Source organism: Alligator mississippiensis, chromosome 5 (genome assembly GCF_030867095.1).
Source record: "Alligator mississippiensis isolate rAllMis1 chromosome 5, rAllMis1, whole genome shotgun sequence".
Lineage (NCBI taxonomy): Eukaryota > Metazoa > Chordata > Crocodylia > Alligatoridae > Alligator > Alligator mississippiensis.
This window is the reverse complement of record NC_081828.1, coordinates 3244760-3264974: the sequence shown is the minus strand read 5'-3', so window position 1 is coordinate 3264974 and position 20215 is coordinate 3244760. Positions and strand designations below refer to the sequence as shown.

Sequence of the window (20215 nt, the reverse complement as noted above, 5' to 3'; positions counted from 1 at the left end):
CTTCCCTTGTGCCTCCCTCCCCGCAGAGACCCCGAGCCTGGAGGAATGCAGCCAGCGCGTGAGGGCCGTCCTGGAGACCGCCGGCCTGCCCCCGCCGCATCGCCTCCTGCTCCAGCACCTCAGCCGCCACTTCTGCCGCCTGGGCCAGAACAGCAGCTGGAGCCGGCCGGCCGCCCGGGCGCTGGGCGAGCTCCTCGGAGAGCTGCTCTTCCACGCCGCGCTGACCAGGTGAGGCTGCAGGAGGAGGCCCTGCCTGTGCTTGCTTGGCAGCGCATGCAGGGTCATGCTCTCTGCTCCGAGGGCTGCCTGCGTCCTTGACATAAAGCTTCTTGTTTCCTGGGGGCCTATCCGCTGCAACCTAATCCCAAATTAATATCTAGTGCCTTGAGCAGCTCGGGCACCGGCCCAGACTCCTGGGTCTGCTTTGGGCCTCACGCCTTGATTTGTCCCTCTGTGAAATGGGTGCATTAATCCTAATCTGAGTCGATGAGGCTGACTCCGATGCGACGTTCCAGCCCATTGAGGCTCTGATGCGTGGCTGCAGTCCTCTCTGGCACCAGGCTTGTTCCCAGAGGGACCAGGGCAGATGCTGGGCACACGCACACAAACCCATTGCTCGTCGCTCCTCCCAGCGCCCCCTTCACCTTCCGCCCTTCTCTCCCCAGCACGGAGGTGAACCCGGAGCACCACGCGAAGATCATCGAGGCGCTCGTCCTGGCTGGAGGCACAGCCGAGAGGGACGTGGCACCAGGTAGGGAAGGGGTTTCCGTGGGTCAGGCGGGTGGACAGGGCACAGGATCTCCCCAGCTCAGGCCTCCCAGCCTGGACATTGGTGCTGGTTGCATCGCTGGTCCGCTCTCTCGGCACGCCGGAGGAGCTAGGTTTTCCTGCCGGGCTGCACCCGGGTTGGCAGTATCAGCGAGGGAAGGCGTCGACAATCCCTGCTTTTCACTGAGATCAAGACATTCCTCTGGCAATCTGCAGCGTGGTGGTGCCGCCCGGGGCAGAGACGGGAGATCCAAGGCTGTCTCCCCTCCTGCCTCCTCTGCGCAGGGTCATTAGTGCTTGATTGGCAGCATGGCTCAGCCGGGCTCCAGCAGCCACCCGGCTTTAATTGCTCTGCAGGGAATAGCCGAGGGATGTGCCTGGTGCTGGTGGCGTCGGGATGGGGCCAGCCTGTGCGGGGCGGGAGGAGGACGCTGGTCACGCTCCCAGCTGTATTTTCCAGCCACAGGTGGTTTGCTTCCTCTGCTTTCAGCGCCGTTGGGTCCTGGTTCTGGCCTTGCCTCTGCCACCTGGCTCAAGGTCACGGTGGTCGGCTTGACCGTGTCCCCCAGTTGCACCGAGCGGTTGTTTCGCAGGTGCCGGTTGTCAGGATCGACTGGGCCGTAGCGCGGTCCCGGAGGCAGGCTGGCGGCACCCCAGGTACCCGTTGCAAGGTGTCATGTCAAGGGACGAGGTGGTGTCGTGGCCCACGCGGATGGTAGATCAGAGCCCAGCAGGGCAGGGGCAGGGACTGAGATGCGGCAGGAGGTCCGAGGAGCATGCACACGAGGGATGCTGCTGGGACGAGTCCCGCAGGGGTTTGTAGTCCCCCTGTCAGGGGAATCCCATAGATTCCCCCCGGTTGCCTGACTCCTCATTTGTGTCCCCATGGGAGGGACCAGGCTGGCATCCGACCCACTGCCTGGTGGTGCTGAGGACTCAGCCTCTGCCTACGGGCTTGGCTGCTCTGGGGTGCAACCCCCACAATCCTAACGCTGCTCTGTTGAACCTCCCTCCTCGTGGGAGCGATGGCTCGTGTAGGGGAAGTGGGGACAGGGCTTCCCCCCGTGGAGTCTGCTCTCCCCAGGGCTTCCCGCAGCAAGGACTGCTCCTTGTACCTGTGCCTGGTCCTGCCTGTTTGCAACCGAGTTAACGGAGCTACGCCTGTCGAACTAGACGTGAAAACCAAACATGCACTTGCAGTGGAGAAGTGCATGCAGGGGGTTGCTTTTCAATCTGGCTGTCTTTATTTCGGGTCACCCTCTGCTTCCCAGCGTGCTGAGACTTGGGTCAGGATTTTTCCGGCGTCTGCTCCTGACTCGGTTGAGCTCTTTGAGTGGGATGGAGAGAAACTGCCAGCTCTGGCTCCTCTTCCCAGTTCTGATGTTAACATGCCGCTTGTTCGCACCTCGCGATAAATCTGTCGGGAGGCTGGGGTGGGCTTGTGCGCTGCAAACCAACACGCAAGCAGAGGGAAGCAGCAGAACATGCCGTTCCTTTGGGGCTGGATTCATACAGGGGCCGCAAGCATCGTCGTGTCCCGAACTGGCACATCGTGTGCATGACCTTTGGCTCAAAATGCGTTTTAAGAAGAGGTGATTATTTTTAAAGGCCTAGAAAACACCACCAGTGCCCAGAGGTTTCCACGCAGCTTGCGCTCCTTCCCTGTCTACTTCGTTTACCAGTCCCCGCAATGAGTTTAGCATGCTGAGTTTGAAGGCCGAGCAGAGCCCTGCACGTATGCGTGGCGTTATGGTCTCAAGGAAAATTAGGGCAGCACATTCTTGCAGCTGGGGAGAGTTGCAAGGGCAAGATGATGCTTTGACAATTGGAGACCGAAGGACGGGGGAGAACGGGGCTGTGAGTAGAGCCGAAGGGATGTTTGCTTGTTGCCGCATGGGGTGGGGGGTTTCTGCCCCTGTCCCCCTTGCTGCTTCATGTGTCGTGGGGTGGGCACCTTTCTCAGAGGCGCTGGGTGCCGGCTGCAGCTCAGGCCAGGGATTTGTACTGGGCTGTGCCAATGCTCCTGCTGGGACATAAAGCTGGCTAGAGGGTCTTGCACCTCTGCGCAGGGTCAGCCCAATGCCATATTTGTGGTCACTTTTCCCCACTGGTCAGATTGGTCCAGACTGGGGGGTTTTGCCTTCCTCTGTGGCGGGGGCACGGCCTCTGCCTGGGATCTCTCGATGTGCATTAACAACCTTTGCAGCCGCAGGGCACTGGCCGCCGCGGTGCCCCTGCCTTCCCTGCGGCAGGTTCAGGTGCAACCTCTGGTGCTGTGTCAGGCTGACAGCGGCTTGCTAAGAGGTTGGGTGATGGGGTTGTCTGGGCTGGTTTGGACAGGGCTGATCCTGCCCCAGGCAGGGGTTGGCCTGGACGTGATGTCTGGAGCTCCCTTCCAGCCCCGCGGCAATAGGAGTGTGTGCCGCTACGAGACAGGGCACTGCTCAGTCCTGAACGATGCTGCAGGCTCAGTCTCTCATGTCTGTGGGCGGTGCGGTGTTTGCCAGCATGTACCCGACCATGGTCTCATTCCTAAATCGTCGTCCACCCCCAAACTTTGCCACACTTTAATTGCCAACATAATACAGCCGTGACCTGACTCACCCTGCTTTGCTTTCCTGCTTTCCCAGCACTTCCAGGGACCCGCTCTGGATCATTACCACGTGACTCAGGCCAAGCGTCACTCCACAGGTCTGGCGAACAGCCCCTCGGCTACTGTCCTCGTTATCTTCCCCCCTCTCCGTTTGCTTCATCCCTTCATTGGCACTGACTGCGCTTGTGACCTCCTTGGGCCACGGCAGCCCATAGCCACTCTGGGTGCATGCACAGTGCTGAGTGTGATCCCAGCCTGATCGTCGTGCAAATCCCAGCACCGTTCTGGGATTAACTGGGAAGAAAGGACATGCGCAAGAAGCCTGAGACAGGAGGAAAAGGGGCAGAGGATCTTGTTTTGCAGCAAACGGGGTGACTTGCTTTGCAGCCAACACCTCACCTGGGTGCCAGCATGAAGCCTGAGCTGGCAGGCCTGCATCCCCGCCGTGGGCAATATGCTTATGCTAGAGACCAGGGGCTTGGTTCAGACAAGACCCCCCATTTCCCCAGGTGTGCCAGGCAGTGGTCCCCAGGCGCTGCCCTGCACGCCAGCATCTCTGCTGCCATGTCAGCTTTTCCCTCGCGGTCTTGCAATATCCTGGAGCCCCCTGAGAGTAGCCTGGCGCCTCGTAGTGCTGCTGGGGGCAGCCTCTTCTGCTAGCGTGCGGGGCTCGGACGGGGCCTTGGCTCCCTGACCTGCCGTGCATGTTTTGCAGCCCTGGACGGGCAGCGGCGAGCCGGGGGGAATGCGAAGAATGCGGCAGGGAGCCTTGGCTCTGGGCAGCTGCATTCTTCCCCGGGCGTCTGCACCGCACCGCGTTCCCCGCGCCGCTCCTTGTCTTTCCTTGATAGCAAGTCCAGGACGCCCCCCTCCTCCCAAAGTGGGGTTTTGCCATCCCCGCTGTCGTCCTCTCTCCTCACAGCTGGAAGAGGTGCGGCGTGGCCGTCACCCCCCATGCACACTCATGCATGCGGTCCTGCAAATGCACACTCCATACACACACAAAAAACCAGACACCCACACATGCGCATCACACAGTCGCTGCCGGGTTATCCACAGGGCCTGCCTTGCCTCTGGCACTCCCTGACCCGCAACGCATCTCCCGGGTGCGAGCTCTGGCCGCAGGGCAGAGGCGAGGAGGGGCGCTTGGGTTGGGTGATGCCGTGTTGTCAGTCCGGCCCAGCAGCTGCAGCCAGCTGTGCCATGCAAGTTGCCATGCTTGGGGGGAGCTGCTCCGGGCTGTACGCTGGCACACGTCAGGCCTGGCCCACCCCGGCAGCGCGTCCAGCTGCAGGCGCCGGGGATCTCCGAGGCTCCCAGCATCTCCGCGCAGGGCAGAAGGGCAGGGAGGAGCAGCTCACAGAGGCTCTGCTCGTCCAAGGCTTCCAGCCATAATGTCTATGAGTAACGTCTATGCGGCAGGGACCAGGCTCATTTCTTTCTCCTTCCAGCTCTGCAGAGAAAGCAGGTCTTTCTGGGAAGCTCCTTGCCCCCGGTCCTGCTCCGTGCGTCTGCCGCTCCAGCCTGGAGCCTCCTGCTGCTGCGCCCGGAGGTACGCCCCAGCTCTGCCGTGGCCCTGTGCAGAGGGGGAAACCGAGGCACTGAGAGCAAAGGCTCCCCAGGCAGCCTTGTAGAGCAGGGCAGGGAATTGAAACCAGGGGTCTGGAGCCCCTGACCCCTGGGCCGCCTTTCCCTGTACCTGATTCTCTGCATTGCAATTCCACTTTGAGCATTTCTTTGCCTTCCTGGAGCTCCCTCCCATGTCCCAGCACAGTGCAGACATAAAGAAAGCAGCACCCGTGATGCGTGGGCTTCACGGACCAGGCCACCGAGGCCCGGGAAAACCAGGGCTCGAGCACAGCCCACCAGGCAGAGCCGGGGAAGGGAGCAAGCGTCGCGGGGAAGAGCTGCAAGCAGGGGTCCTTCTGCTCCCGCCGCCCGGCAGGGTCCCGCCAGCCTCCCAGGGTGGCAGGGCCCTGGGTCTAGAAGACAGAGGCAGCTGGTGTGAGCCTGGGATGGGGCCAGTGTCAGAGAGGCCGAGCACTGGGATGCCCTGGAGCTGCGAGGGGCTGAGGATGGAGGAGACGAGGCCCACCCTGTGTCTCTCCGGTGCCCTTCCTGGCCTCCCTCCATCCCTCTTCAGCCCAGCGAGATCCTGTGGATGACCCCCCATGGGATGGGGACTGTGGCGGGGTGGAGGCAGAGGGCCGGGCATCCTGGCTTCAAAGCGGCAGGCCCCGATCGGGGTGGGGATGTGGTCTGAGCGCGCCACGGCGGGAGCCAGGACGCTGGGGTCCAGTTCCCAGTTCCTTCGACTGACTCAGTGCGCGTGACTCCTTCGTAACCTGTTTATCTCTGAACAATGAAGGCATTATGGCTCCTCTGTCATCACGGGACGGTGTTGGGAGGCTTAATTCAATGTTTGCAGAGGGCGAGGAATTATTATTAGCTTCCTAGAAGGAGCCGTAGCTTCCTGGATCAGTCGCCCGCCTCCCCGGCTCCCACCACACACGCATGCACACACGCGTGTGCATGGGGGAAGCTGTGGCTTATAATCATAGGTGGGGAGTAGATATAAATACCCAGCCATAACCGGCGGGCGAAGTGCAAATCCCATATAAATAGCAGTCAAGAGTTTACAGCCGGCGAGTGACCTCACCCTGACTCCGGCCTGGACAGACCTCGGGCGAGCGCCTGCGGTTTGGGGCATCATTGCTAATACCCTCGGGGCGACAGCTCCCTGCTTTGCTCCCAGCGTTGCTCCGGCTGGGATCCAACCGCCGGCGGTGATGTTTCGAAAGCCCTGCCCCATCATCACGCCTTTCTACGTAGTCCACGGCCCCCTCGTCGCGGCAGGAGAACGAGGACAAGAAAGCAGCCTTTTTGCTCTGTAAAACCCGTGCGTGCTTCTCCAAGCCGTTTGCAAAGGGCAGGGGGTGCTGCTTTGTGTGAAAAACAGCGAGGGCCTGAAGAGAACGTTATTTTTTGCCTAAATTCCCCTTAAATTTCCTATCCTGGCCATGACTCCAGTGCAGAAGTATGTGAGCTTGGACAAGCCACCGCGGTGCCTCCCTCGGAGGCCAGCGTCGGGCTCCCGTTCACCTCCCCGGGCCTGGCTCCCTGCTCAGGCCGCGTCTCAGCTCTTTCACTTTGTGGCCAAAACCACCTCGCTTTCCGGGCACCGGGGTTTCCAGTGAAAAAGGAATGCTTTCCAGGCAAACACATGTTTTCTGCAGTCACTTTTTCACCCCCCACAAGCCCTTCATTTCTGTCAAGACCAAGTCTGGAGGGAAAATTTCAGCCTGGCATTAGGGTTAAGGGCATCAAAGCCCACACGGGCATAGTCCTGGGGTGACCCTGGCTGGCTTTGCAGGTGCATTCAGCAAGGAAATGCCCATTGCTGCCACATACCTCCAGCAGCTTCCTCCATCCGTGCCTCCAGCTAGCCCATCTCCCCGTGAGCTGCTTGCTGCTCCCGGGGTCGCACCCCGAAACACCAAGGCTTGCTTTGTCTGCCAAAGTCCTGAAATCTCCCCCAAGTCACGGGGCCAGCCTGACAGCCCTAGCACACGTGGGCACAGGCCTGGCGATTGGGAACAGGAGGGGTGAATCCCTCTGCCCCATGGAGGCAGAGCCCCCCAGGGTCGTGTCGGAGGGACCTGAGCATCCCCAGGCCGGGAGCAAGGCCGCGATCAGGCCACATCCCAGCCGGGTGCACGGCGGCTGTCATGCAGCCCCCTAGTCATGGGCAGCCCATGGCTCCCTGGCACCTGACACGCGTGATCCGACTTGGAAGTGAGCTGCAGGGGCAGGAGCATGGGAGGGGAAGCACCTTGCTGGGACAGATGGCCTGGTGCGTCCCCTCCTTGGTAAAGGGGTGGTTGTGGCTGGCTGCAGGGAGACATCTGCTCCCGCAGTCCTGGTGCCGCACGGAGGCTAAGGGAGTGGACCGTGGCTGCCTGGTCAGTCAGTGGCAGAGCAGGGGCAGTGCCTGACAGCCCCGGGGACCCCATTGCTCGTATCTGAGCAGGATGCCCCGATGCCCAGACTCCCCAGAGGGTTTGCCATGCGATAGGGGCTGCGTGTCTCCGGATCCCCTCGTCGGCATCCCCTGGCTGGGCTGAGCTGGGCCACGAGCAGGCCAGGGAGGGCCAGCCCTGGTGAAGCGGCTCTCCTGGGCAGTATCACGCGGGTCTGGGCAAGGGGAGGCTGCCAGGCCCTGATCCCACCTTCATGGAGGCCACGTCCCCTGTGAAGCAGGGCTCCTCCAGCAGCGGGGGGAGCCAACTCCTGCTGCCCACCAGACTGGACCAGGGTCCCCCAGCTTGGCCCTGGGAACAGTGGGCTGCCGACTCGGACCCCGCCCTGAAGCTCTCCAGACTCTGTGCGTGTGTGTCCACACATGTGAGCATATGCGTGAATGCGTGCGCACATGTGTGTATGCACGTCTTTGCACGTGTGCATGTGCATGCCTGTGTGTGCACATGCATATCATGCGTGTGCATGTGTGAGCACTCTGTTGCCTCAGCATGTGTGCATGTGTGTGTGACTGCTCTGTTGCCTCTGCTTGTGTGTGTATATTTGTGCGTGTCTGTGTGCGCATGTGTGTGTGTGTGTGTATGTGTATGTCATGTGTGTGTGTGAGCACTGGTACTACAGCGTGTGTGCGCGCATGTCTGTGTGTGTGCATGCATGTGTGAGTGCTGTTCCCCAGTGTGTGCATGCACGTGTGTGTGTATGCATGTGCGCGCTTCTTCCATAGTTTCAGAGTTGGTCAGGTCGGAAGGGACCTGAGCAGATCATCAAGTCCAACCCCCTGCCATGGCAGGAAAGGATGCTGGAATCAAACGACCCCGGCAAGGTGTTCATCCAGCCTCCTCTTAAAGCCCCCCAGGGTAGGAGCCAGCACCACTTCTCTGGGAAGTTGGCTCCAGATCCTAGCCACCCTGACAGTGAAGTAGCGCCTCCTGATATCTAGCCTGAATCTACTCTCCATCAACTTATGGCCATTATTCCTTGTTACTCCCAGTAGTGCTCGGGGAACAGGGACTCCCCCAATGCCTGCTGGTCCCCCTTGGCCAGTTTGCAGATGGCCACCAGGTCCCCTCTCAGCCTTCTCTTGGGGAGGCTGAACAGGTTCAGGTCCCGTCGCCTCTCCTCATAGGGCCTGCCCTGCTGCCCCTGATCATGCGGGTGGCCTCCTCTGGCCCCTCTCCATGCTGTCCACATCCCTCCTGACGTGCAGCGCCCAGGACTGGATGCAGTACTCCAACTGCGGCCTGACCAGTGTCGCATAGAGGGGGAGGATCACCTCCTTGGACCTGCTTGAGATGTATCTGTGGATGCACGACAAGGTGCGGTTGGCCTTCCTGACCGCGTCCCCGCACTGTCGGCCCATGTTCATCTTGGGGTCTATAATGACTCCAAGATCCTGTTCTGCCTCTGCACTGACGAGAAGGGAGTTCCCCAGTCTGTAGGTCTGCTGCTGGCTCTTCCCCCCCAGGTGCAGCACCTTGCACTGGTCAGTGCTGAATCCCATCCTATTCTCATCCGCCCACCCCTGTATCCTGTCCAGGTCCGATTGCAGCCTGTCCCTCCCTTCTAGTGTGCCCACCTCTCCCCAACCGGGCCTCGTGCAGCAGGAGACGATGCAGCAGGAACAGCTAAGGAGTAACCCCTGCAGCGAGACCTCAGCGTCCTCCCTGCTGGCACTGTAAGCCTGTGCCCCCCCATCCCACCCCGGAAGGCCAGGCTGCCTTATTGGAAGCTGCCCCCCCCCCCCACCCTATAGAGAAGGCAGGCTTTCCCAGAGACCCCCAGAAGACCCCGCGCCCCACTTCACAGGGCTTATCACCTGAGAGGGTTGGCAGGGCTCTGTAGGCTGACGTGGCACACGTGCGCCCTAGGGGAGGGGCAAGGGGGATCGGGCAGGGAACGACTGGACCACAGGATTTCGTAGTTTCATAGTTGTTAGGGGCTGGAAAGGACGGGTCTGGGGAAGACTGGGGCTGGGGTCCCTGTGCCCGCCCGGGGTAGGTGCAGGGGGGGCTGGGGCATGAATGTGGGGGGCGGGGGGCAGAGCCAGGCCGGGCCCTTTGCACACAGATCCATGCCACCCTCTGAGTGCCCCCCACCCCGGCTTTCCCCATCTTCCCCCCTGCCAGTTACTTTGCACCTCACTGCCTCGGGCCTTTAGCCACCCCCTGGGTCAGGACTTCCCGGCTCACCGGGGACCCCAGCACCCTTTGGGGTGTCCCCGGATGAGACACGGCCGCCTCCGATCCATCCAACCCCCCCTTGGGCCAGCGCGGCATCGACTGACATCGCGGCTCCTCCGAGCCGGCATGACATCATCTCCCTTCCCTCGCCAGGCGCTATTTATAGGCCCGTTAATTGACTCCCCTTTGCTTTATTATCTGTGCACAGGCTTTTTCTCCCCAGGCTGCAGAAGCCTCTTTTTTTCTTTTCTTTTTTTTTTTTTTGCTCATGATGCAGCAAAGCTCAGCTCCCCGGCGAAGCAGGCGGGGGGAGGCCGAGAGCAGGGCCCCATCCTGCAGAGCCAGATGTGTCCGGGATAACATTTTCCAGCCGCTCCATGGCCCTGGGGGGAAGGGCTGGAGCCACTCGCTGTGCCCAGGGGAAAGCAGGAGGGAGAGAAAGCACCGACAGCTGAAACTCCCTGCAGCGTTAAGCGGGGAGGTGGAAGACACATCCCCATCGACATCTGCCGCCCGTGTTGGCCCAGGCTGAACGTGGTTTCGGTTTTCTTTCAATCACCAGCTCCCGGAGTCTTGTGAAACCCAGAGGCTATCAGTGTTGGCAGCCTCTGGTGAGGGATGTGCTTAGAAACGGGGCTGCACGAAGCTCAAAGTCTGGAAGAGAGATGCATTTAGAAAGCAAGTGAGGGGTTATTTTTGCAGTCTGGTGCTTTCTCCCTGCTGACCTGGTGTCTGATGCCTGGCCGTGCTGGGAAAGCAGGCCGGTCGGGTGGAGGGTCCCGTCCCAGCCCTGGCTGCGGTTGTTTCCCGCGTGAAGGCGGCACAGCCTGGAAGCGGGACAGCCCTTGTGTTACGCTTTTTGGGCGCACGATGTGAGCATCCCTCGTCTGTAGGAGATGCCCATTGCCCTTCCTTGCTCTTTTGGCTTCCTGCCCCGGATTCTGGCTTCCCAGGGGGGAGGCGGAAGTGAAATCAAGCTGCCTGGGACCTAAAAATAACTTGCAGAGACCTTCCCTAGCATGAGCTTTCTGCTTTCCAAGGGCTTCGCTCTGAGCACTAAACTGACGCTGTCTCTTTAAATCAGCTGCCTGTCATTTCATTGGTGGAGCCTGTCACTGGTGGAGGATGCATCCTGGAGGGGGGTTCCCCTGGAGCTTGCTGGGGATCCCACCGGCTGGACTTGAATTGCTCTCCCTTGGTAGAGCCAATGGGTTTGCCCCTGGTCACAGCAGGAGCAATTACCGTACTGACCCATATACCCCACGCACCTTTCCCCCAAAATTAGCAACTGAGAATTGCAGCGTGTCTTAAATAGGGGGTGCCAGGGTGATGTTGCAGACACGACGGTCCAGGAATGATGCCAGCGGCAAGGATTTCTTAGGGCGACAATGGATGCCTTGCATTTGAAAGCTGATCTGACTCTATCCCAGCTATGTAGTGGGTCAAGTAACAGAGATCCCCTTAAGAAATCCTTGCCTCTGCCTTCAATAGGGAACATGAATCCAGTTTGATTCAAAGGAAAAGTCTTTTTCTTTTTCTTCATTCTGCCTTCCCAAAGCAAGGTGTGTGTCTGGGGGGCGCGTGGTATGCGAAAAAATACAGTAAACGCTGATCAGCGCCGGGGACACGCATCCTAAGGGGTCACGATGGGCATGGGAGCCATTTCCAAGGGGGTTTCTCGCAGAGCCCAAAGCCTGCGGGGATGGGCCGGGCCGGGAGCCGGGGAAGGAGCCAGAGCCCAGAGGAGAGGGTTTGAAGGCAGAGCGAATCGGCAGGTCCCCGGCGGATCCCACAGGTTTCGGGTTCACGTCGCATCAGGCAGACAGCACAGGAGTCCCCTAACGCTTCTGTTGAACGGGGTCTGATCTTCCTCGGAGCCTCCTGAAACGGGGACCGTCTCCCCCGCCGGCTTGTCCCCCGAGCCGTCCTCTTCGGAGGCCTCTCCAGGCCGCGCGCCGCTTCGCTTGCTGCTGAAACGAGACCCTCCCCGGGGCCCGCCAGCCTGGCTGCCGGCTGCCCGATAGAGAAAGGGGATACGCCGCCGGCTAGAAGCAGGAGCACATCTTATCACCCGGCGAGGCCGGACTCCAGTCCGCCGGGAGCTGCGACAGGCTGGCCTGGCACCAGCGCTGCTGCCCCCGCACCAGCGCGGAGGGCATGAAGTGGCACGAGCTAGCGTCCCGTCTCAGCCAGGTCTGGCCCCGCACGGTGCAGGGCAAGGGGCACACCTCCAGCCCCTGCCCCTCGCCGCCGGGCTGAGCACAGCACGGTCCAGCTGGCGGGATGCCGGCTACCTTTAGGCTGCGCGGTTTCTCCCTGGGGGAGTTAGAAGCCGTGTCCCGCCCCAGCCGAGAGCTGCCCTTCTGCAACCATCGGCTCCGAGGCACAAGGACTGGCCCTGCTCCGAGCGCCGTGCGCTTCTGCTCTTCTCCAGCCGTTTCTCCCCTGCAGCCTCCTCCCAGGCCGAGGCTCTCCCAGGCTAAAGCTTGGATGCTGTCTGAGCGCTCACATCCACATGCTTCCTTCAGCCGATCAATGCCGGAGAGGGTCTATCAGTGCCAGGATGCATATAATTAATGCCCATACTTATTGGTGACCCGTCTGCACCCCCTTGGCTGCTTATACCATTGTGGAGCACAAGCAGAAGACCCCTAGCCACCCCACGAAGCACAGCAGAGCCGACCCTGAGTGCCTGGGGGCTGTGGCACCAGTTTGGGCTGGAGATTCGCACCCGGTCCAATGGCTGCCTGCACAAGAGGCCAGCAGGAAGCCGCTTGGGGGGAGCCAGGGGGCTGCAGGGAGGCAGAACGGGCTGTACCCCTCGGCCTTCCCCCCTCACGTCCTCTCCGAAGCACATCTCCCATCGGACTGGGGCATCCCAGACAGCCTGAAACTGGCAGCTCTCGTGGCCTGGTGGTGAGGGGACCGGCCAGCCAGGAGGAAATGCCATCACCCCATCACCCCGTGTCCTTCCGTGACTGTTTGCACGAGCGAGATTTACGGACACTTTAAAAGTCTTTCTGACCTGATCCCCTTGCTGGGCCCAGTGCCCTGCTCCGGACACACCGCCCTGTGCTGAGCTGGGGAGGGCACCGGTGGCTCCGGGTGCCGTGTCTGCCCCTCGCGGGCACAGGAGACGGCAGTGAAATGGCCCGCTTCCCGGCAGCAACGGGGGCTGTGGAGCACGATGCCAGCGGGGCGACCCCAGGGGTGCTGCTGACGGAGCTAATTGTATCCTGCTTACTGTTAATTGTGGATCGTGACGCCACAGAGCCGTGTCAGGAAAAACCCCGATGGAGCTTAAATAATGGTGGGCTCAGGCATCTCTCTGCTCCCCCAAGAAGGACGCCGCGCCCCCACCTCCCTCCCTGGATAACGGCAGAGGAAACCCTGGTCAGGCTGAGCTGGGGGAGAGCTGGATCCTGACCCACAGAGCATCATGGGTGGCAGTGGGGCAGGCTGGTCCAGCAGACCTGGGCGATCGTGGCCTTGGGATGTCGGCCAAAGGTGTGTCATCCCTCCATGCCTCGGTTTCCCCATCTGCGGCAGCAGCCCGTCTGTTCAGATGGGCAGCTCCTGGGGGCAGGGGCAGTCTCTGGGTTTGCCTGGCACAGCGGGGCCTCCATCTCAGCTGGAGATGTCTCTGCAATGGTCCCACGGACGGACGTGCCGCAGTGATAGCCAGGCTCCCTGTGGGCCCGTCGGAGCCCCTTCTCCAGGGACTGCCGGGGGTGGTATGAGCCCGGTCCCCAGCACACGGGCGTGCTCCCAAGGCAGGCGCCAGCTTTGCAGCTGCTCCGTTTGCCCCCGAGCCCCTTCTCTCGAGGCCCAGCTTGCACTGCCCATGCCTTGCTCTCTCCCAGATAACCATCCCCTGGAAACAGCAGTCCCAGCAGGGCTGAAACCCCCTCCGAGCTCCCCCTGCGGAGCCCTGTTGCTGTATCGGGAAGACAGGCGGAAATGCACTGGGGCCGGCTCCCAGCCCGCTTCCTCCGGTGCCGAGTGGCCGGAGCAGATAAGGGGTGATAAGGCCGGAGCATTGTGTGTGTTCAGGCACAATAGCATCGCCGGGGAGGTTTCTGCTGCTGGGGCCAGGCTCTGCGGGGGAAGAAAGCTATATATTGTTCCTCTGTGCGTAGCACGCAGCTCAGCACAGTGCCGTCTCCCTGCCCTGCCCCGTCTCCCAGCCCTGGGTGTAAACCTGGGGCAACCAGTTGCGCTGCCTGGGTACCCGGCTGCCCCGGGTGCATCTGGAGGAAGCCCCAGGACCCAGAGCCCCTGTCAGCCAGAGAGCATCTCACATCCTCCACTTGTATTCACGCAGCCTGGAGCTGCAGGCAGCGTTCCCATCCCCTGAGCAGAGCCTCCTGGCACATGTGAGCAGGGGAAGCAGCCCAGAGCAAGTGCGTGCAAGGGGCACGGCAGGGGGTGCAGTTGCATGTGCAAGGACCTGTGTCCCCATGAGCCAGGGCAGGGGAGCAACATCTGAGCATGGCCTGCGGGGACGCGTGCAAGAGAGGTGGGGGTGCATGGAACAGCGTGCAAGGGAGGGCATGCTTGTGTGATACACCAGTGAGCACGGGTGTGCATGTGTCCTATGTCCCTTCTTCGTGGGAACCCCAGCATCTGCCCCCGATGGGGTTGTCCTTGCCGGTAGATCAGGCCCCCTCGCACAAGGCCCTCATGCCCATGGTTGCATGGAGCCGCACAAGCACAGGTGACACACGTGTGTGTTCTCATGACAATGCTGGTGCCTGCCTTGCTGATGCTGTAGCAGCCCCTTGAGCTGGACCATGTCTGGCCACAGGCAAAGAGAAGAGGATCGGGGCACTTCTCAGGGGACGTGTCCGTGGCCGACACAGCCCGTGTCCGTGGCTTCGGGGACTGTCTATGGGGCATTTAGTGCCCCATGGCAGAGCTTTCCTGCCATCAAAGGGCTCTGGCTGAACACCACCTCCGGGTCCCCCAGCTGTCCCGGCAGCAGATTGGGGTGCAAGGCCTGGGGCTGTCAGGACTGACGGTCGTTTTGCTCCGAGGCTGGACAGTGGACGTGTCTGGGCTGGTTTGGACAGGGCCGATGCTGCCCCAGGCAGGGCTCAGACTGGATGCGACCCTGCAGCTCCTTTCCAGCCCCGCGGCTCTGGGATCCTCTGACTCTACCCTGACACCTGCACGCGGCGAATGCGTCCGTGCCGAGTCCCCCCTGCCTTCCCACGCCAGCCCAGGAGACGCCTGGCAGGGACCTTCCTGCCGCCCGGTGCCTTCACGGTGCAGAGACGCGGTGCCCTTCCCATGGCGGACAAGCAAGTCCGGAAATGGCTTTGCACCGCCGTTAGTCGGACTGGCTCGGGGGCAGCAGCCCCGTGAGTCACCAGCCTCCAAGGCCCAAACTTCCTCTGCTATAAATAGCTGCTGCCTGGCTCCCAGCCCTGCAGCCAGCATCATTGCCGCGTGACTCAAGGCACACGGCCTGGCGGGCCAGCTCCTCCAGCCGGGGAAAAGCCAAGGTCCCTCCTCGCCTCGGAGGTAACCGGAGCCCCGGCGGTTGTCGATTCAAGCAAGAGCAAGGCTGAGCAGGGGATGGCGGGGAATATGCCCCCTTCCTCACCGCGGCTGAGTCCTCCCTAGGGAAGGCATCTGCTTCTCTGGGTGACTCTGGGATCCAGTGTTGCTTGGGCCAATGTGGGGCATGACGGGCATCCACAGGCCGAATGAGGATAACCGAGCTGGCTGGCCCGTACCCAGGGCAAACAAATGCAGAGTCAGGAGCCCGTGTCCTTCCTTCCAGGGCAGGGGAAATCTCACGGCAGCACAGAACGAGCTGCTCCAGCTTCTTTCTGGGGAAGCGCAGCCAGGAAGGCCAGGAGGGTGGAGCGGAGCAGGGTAGTGCCAGCGTCGGGCGTGGGAGCCCTGGATGTGCCCGCTGAGGACAGCAGGAGTCAGAGGAATGGAGCACGTGGGATCAGCGCCCCTCATGCAAACCTGGGGCTCGTTAAGGGCCTGTTCGTTACCCCCTCCCCCCCCCTCGGGTCTGTGCCCCCCAGCCACAGCAGCCAGAGCCCAAATCCAAGCTGCCAAACTTGGACTGAGAGCGCAGGCTGGAGGAGGCTGGGGGCTGCTTGGGCAACAAGGACCAGATTCCTCCTGGACTCAAACAGACACAACTGCGCTGAAGCCAGAGGGCCAAATCCATCGTGGGTGCTGGGCCCACAGCTGGGGCACACCAGCCAGCTCCCAGCTGACACCAATCAGGGCAGCTCCGTTTGCACCGGCAGAGCTCTGGTGATTCACACCAGCTGGGATTTTGGCCCCGGGCTGTTGTCTGGCCCTCCATCACGCTGGAGAAGTGGTTGCAAAATCCAGGCCTTGTTTTGAAAGTTTGGACAGGGCTGCAAGGGGGGGGTGTGTGTGGAGAGACAGGACTCAGGGCTTGCATCTAGCAGCCCGTGGGCACTTGGCATGGACCGGGCAGCCCGTGAGGACACGTCCCCTGCACCGGGCACTTGTATAGCAATGCAGACGCGTGGGAGACACTGAGCAAAGCAAGTCTGTGCAGGCTGGTGCTGCTGCTCCCCTCTCCCCCGCGGGATATCAGCTGTGCCAGACATTGCAGGGCATGGATCCCACATCTGGCTGCACCCCGGGGCTCCAAGTGGTGCGGCTGGGTCCGGCTCCCAGGGTTTGGGTTTGGACCCCTCCAGTCCTGCAGTTTCGTGGCTGCTTTTGGTGGCTGCAAGCTCAGTCCTTGTCCCGCTAAGCAGCTCGCAGACACAGATGAACGGGGCCCAGCCAGCACTGATTATCTCCCGGTTTGGGAAGAGGAAATGGAGGGTCAGGCTGGACTTGGACTCCGCCGTCTGCACTGGTGCAGCCGTGCAGCACTGGGAGGACCCGGCACAGTGCTGTACAAACATGTCAGGGTCATTCCCTGCCCTGAGGAACATGCGGCTCAAAGACTTGACCCTAAATTTCCAGCTCCAGCACTGGAGAGTGATTGGAAATGTCTTTTGATGGGTGCTTGTCAACCCAGCCAGCTAGAAAAGCACCGTGCACAGTCTTCAGGATGAGTGGCGGCCTTGGCATGACTCAAAAATATGTATAAATGTGTGTGCGTGTTTATAAGCACATATGCACACACACCACGTGCATGCACATGTGCTGCAGCGAAGACTGAGAACACCCAGGGAGTGAACTGCTCTGACGTTCAAATCCTAGTGCCGTAGCAGCTACACATCCCTGCTCACACCAGCCCGTGCCTCTCAAGTGCCCCGCCATGCCCCGACTCTGGTCCTGCCAAGGGTCCTGTGCTCTCCCCAGGGCCCTCACAGGATCGGGGCCTGGCTAAAGCTCAGCTGCAGCCGTGGCATGACATAGGCAGACCTCACTCGCATGCTGCTCGCTCTTCGCCCGCCTGCCGCGTGTCATGTCGGAGGAAATGGAGGGGCACAAGAAGAGCCAGAGGCGCAGCAAGGCAGCTCCATGCCCTGGGATACCAATAGGAGGCAAATCCAGAATGGAAATAGCACAAAACCAGAGCCAGCTATTACAGCAGCACAGACGCACCGTCACCTGGACCAGGGCACTCTGGAAGGGGATGTCCAGGCCCCTCGGGACATGGTTCCCCTCATGCCTGAGGGGTCATGGAGACCGGCAGCTGCAAAGTCCTAGCAGACACTCACTGAAGAGCGGGGAGATTAAAGAGGTAGTGGATTAATAATCCAGTCAGGGGCTGCCCGCTGATGGGGTAATGTCATCGTGATGCGATGAACCCGTGTCCTGATGCGTCCGGATGGAGCGGACTCAGGGAGCCTCCTAACCCAGCGGCTGCTCCGTTACCCGCTCCGATCCCCACTGCCAAATAGGATTGCGAGCTGGGCTCAGGAGAGGGAAGATCAGGAGGGATCAGGAGGCTGTTTAAGGACTTTGGGCTCATTAACACGGCAGGGCTTAACCTTTGGGTGGAAGCCTGTTTGGCCTGAAGTCCCCGACAACCCCGAGCATGGTCATTTGTCCTTGCATCTAAGGGAAGAGTGCGGTCAGGAGCACTTGAGGGAAAGGAGTATGTCCCGGTGCTTCGTCCAGGGGGTCTCTGGGGTCAGGACTCACCTATCCAAGGGGCCCGTAGCTCTCCCAGCCTCAGCAGAGCTAGACCTGAGGATGGTACAGGGACCGTAGCTGGGAGTGCTCACAGCCCGAGCTTGGGGTCAGCCTGTTTTAGCGGTGTGGACATCTGATAGGGGTCTATTGGCCCCACTGCCAAGATAGCTGGATCCAAGCCCATGGGCCAGGCCCATCTCTGCTTGCTTAGCAGAACAGTTGGGGATGCAAATGCCAAGCACCAGGGAGCTACATATTCTTAAGAGTAAAATATTGTATTTTTTCGCGTACAACATTTCCAGAAGTCGGCTCCTGGAAATTGGGTTGCAAGTTATGGGTGGGGAAATATGGCAATTGTGGTTTCTGCACAATTCCTCTGCCAGGGGAAAGCCAAAATAAGACTGCATGTGCTCCATAGGGGCACCGGGAGCTTGCTGGGCCTCCTGGCCACTGCTATGCTGTTATGTTATCAAGGAAAAATCATCTTTTCTTCAAAACAAGGGGTGTCTCTAATTCAGAGGCATGTTATATGCAAAGAAATGTGTTGATACAAGCTCTCCCTACTTCCAGAGATGCACCTGGGTCAGCTAAAAGACCGAGTAAAGCCTGACAGAGACTTCGCTTGAATTATCTATAGGGCTGTAACACCCAGAGGCCTGGCCAAACCCAGCAGGGACCGGACAGGTGTTGGAGAAGGGGCCGATGGCCAGCGAGGTCCCCGGGTAGCAGCGAAGCCGAGGGGAAATGGGGCGCACTGGACTGGATTACACTGCAAAGGAACGGTCCAGCCTTGGGCATTTATATTAAGCCACTTAGATGCCCCGGAGCCGGTTGGGCGCTGTGGCATGGTGCGGTGGGATCAGCTGCAGTTAGAGATGGCATGCAGGGGCATGCGTCCAACAGGGTTGGGCTCCCACATCACAGGCACAGGCAGGCAAGGACTCATCACAGCCACTGTCCAGACAGGCTAGCACGAGACCAGGATGGAAGTACATTGTCCAAGACGTGCATGTGCCGCACTGTCCCCCGCAGCACATTCGCTCCATATCTCACATCGGCCTAGCTGTGGTTGCTGCGATCCATTCACCTTCCTGCTCCGAGCAGGATCGGGGCCTCTCTGCTGCCAGGACCATGGGACATACTAGCTCCAAATGTCCTCCTGTTCCTCTCTTTGGCCTTCAGCAGGCCATGGCAGGGGCTTGCAGGCCATTTTCACAGGAGGGGTGTCATGTAGCAGCCCGCTGCAGAGAAACGCCTTGCAGGGGGACCCCTCTATAGCACCAGCACTACAAGCCACGGGTGGCCAGGGTGCAGCCACGCTCACCAGACTTGCGAGATGTGTTGAATCTGCAGGACTCATCCCACTGGGATGACAGGTGCCATCATGCTATAGTCTTTTCTGAGCCAGACCGGCAGCTCCTGGTGAAGCGTGGCATGCCAGGAGCTGCCGTCTTCCCGGACTCTGACCATGCAGGGAATCAAGGCTGGCCCGGGACCGCTTTGCATGGAGGTGCAGCCCAGAGTCCCTGGTCTGTTGCATGGTTTGGGGGCCACAGAATAAGCCCACAGTAGCCTGGAGTGACCCGTGTGAGCTCCTTGTGCTCCAGAGTCGGTGACTCTCTGCTGGTGTCAGAGGGGGCAGGAGCACTGGGGGTCCAGGTCATGCGCTCCCCCTGCAAAACATCAGCCAGGCCCACGCCAGGGTGCATCCAGGTGCCCAGGAGCTTTTCCATTGGCTTCAGCCACTTTGGCCCATGTTCGTGGGAGGCCTGGGCTAGGGCTGCGTCAAGGCATGCGGCCACGGTTCCTTGACTTAGTGGGTGGGATGGAAACGTCCCCTGCCGACAGTGAAACCTTCCTTAAATCCCTGCTCTTTGCCTGGCGTTTCTGATCCCGTGTGCAGGCTGGGCACGTCGGAGGAGCTGAGCGTTTGCTGGAGAAGGTGCTATAAATCTGCTTGGCTCAGGGGAAGGCGCAATCTGGTGTTCCCTAGGGTCCACCTACCTCTGCTCGTTAAGGTTGCATTGCTAAACCTTTGCGTGTGCCCCCAGGAGTGTTGGGGTGAATAGCATCATGGTAGCGTGTGTCAGGGTGGTGCCTGGGAGGCTGTTAGAGACCCACCATGGGCTCCAACAGACCTGCTGTCAGATACCAGGGCAGCCAATGGTTTCCTCAGGCTGAAGAAATGGACCTCAAATGCACGAATTAGTTGCAGAGAAAACTGTAGCTGTTGTGCACAGCCCAGCCCAGCCCAATCCAACCGGTGGGAGGTCTGACGTGCATCACCCCACAGGCTTGCACGTGTTCAAGGAAACAAAGCATCACCAGATACTAGCTTAGGTCTGGTGTCAAGCATTTCACTTCAAAGGTCTCCTCTTTCAAATCCCCCCTTCAGACACCTCTTCTGAGCATCCTGCCTTTCTCGCTCTGGCCTCTGTCTTCTGCAGGCCTCCTGGGTCGGCGTTCCTACCCAAACCGCCTGCAGGCCAGGCCTAGCTTAGGAAACGGGCTGTGTTTGGACAGCCTGTCTGCCAACATG

General features: G+C 60.6%; 1 protein-coding gene across 1 annotated transcript in view; it reads left to right on the top strand.

Annotated features, from left to right (window-relative positions):
- Nucleotides 1-20215, top strand: part of PIK3R3 (phosphoinositide-3-kinase regulatory subunit 3) — a 134694-nt gene that overhangs the window by 37988 nt on the left and 76491 nt on the right. The window contains exons 6-7 of the mRNA XM_059727775.1: nucleotides 27-228; nucleotides 666-751. Of these exons, the coding sequence (XP_059583758.1) occupies nucleotides 27-228; nucleotides 666-751 (288 nt within the window). The remainder of the gene's footprint in view (nucleotides 1-26; nucleotides 229-665; nucleotides 752-20215) is intronic.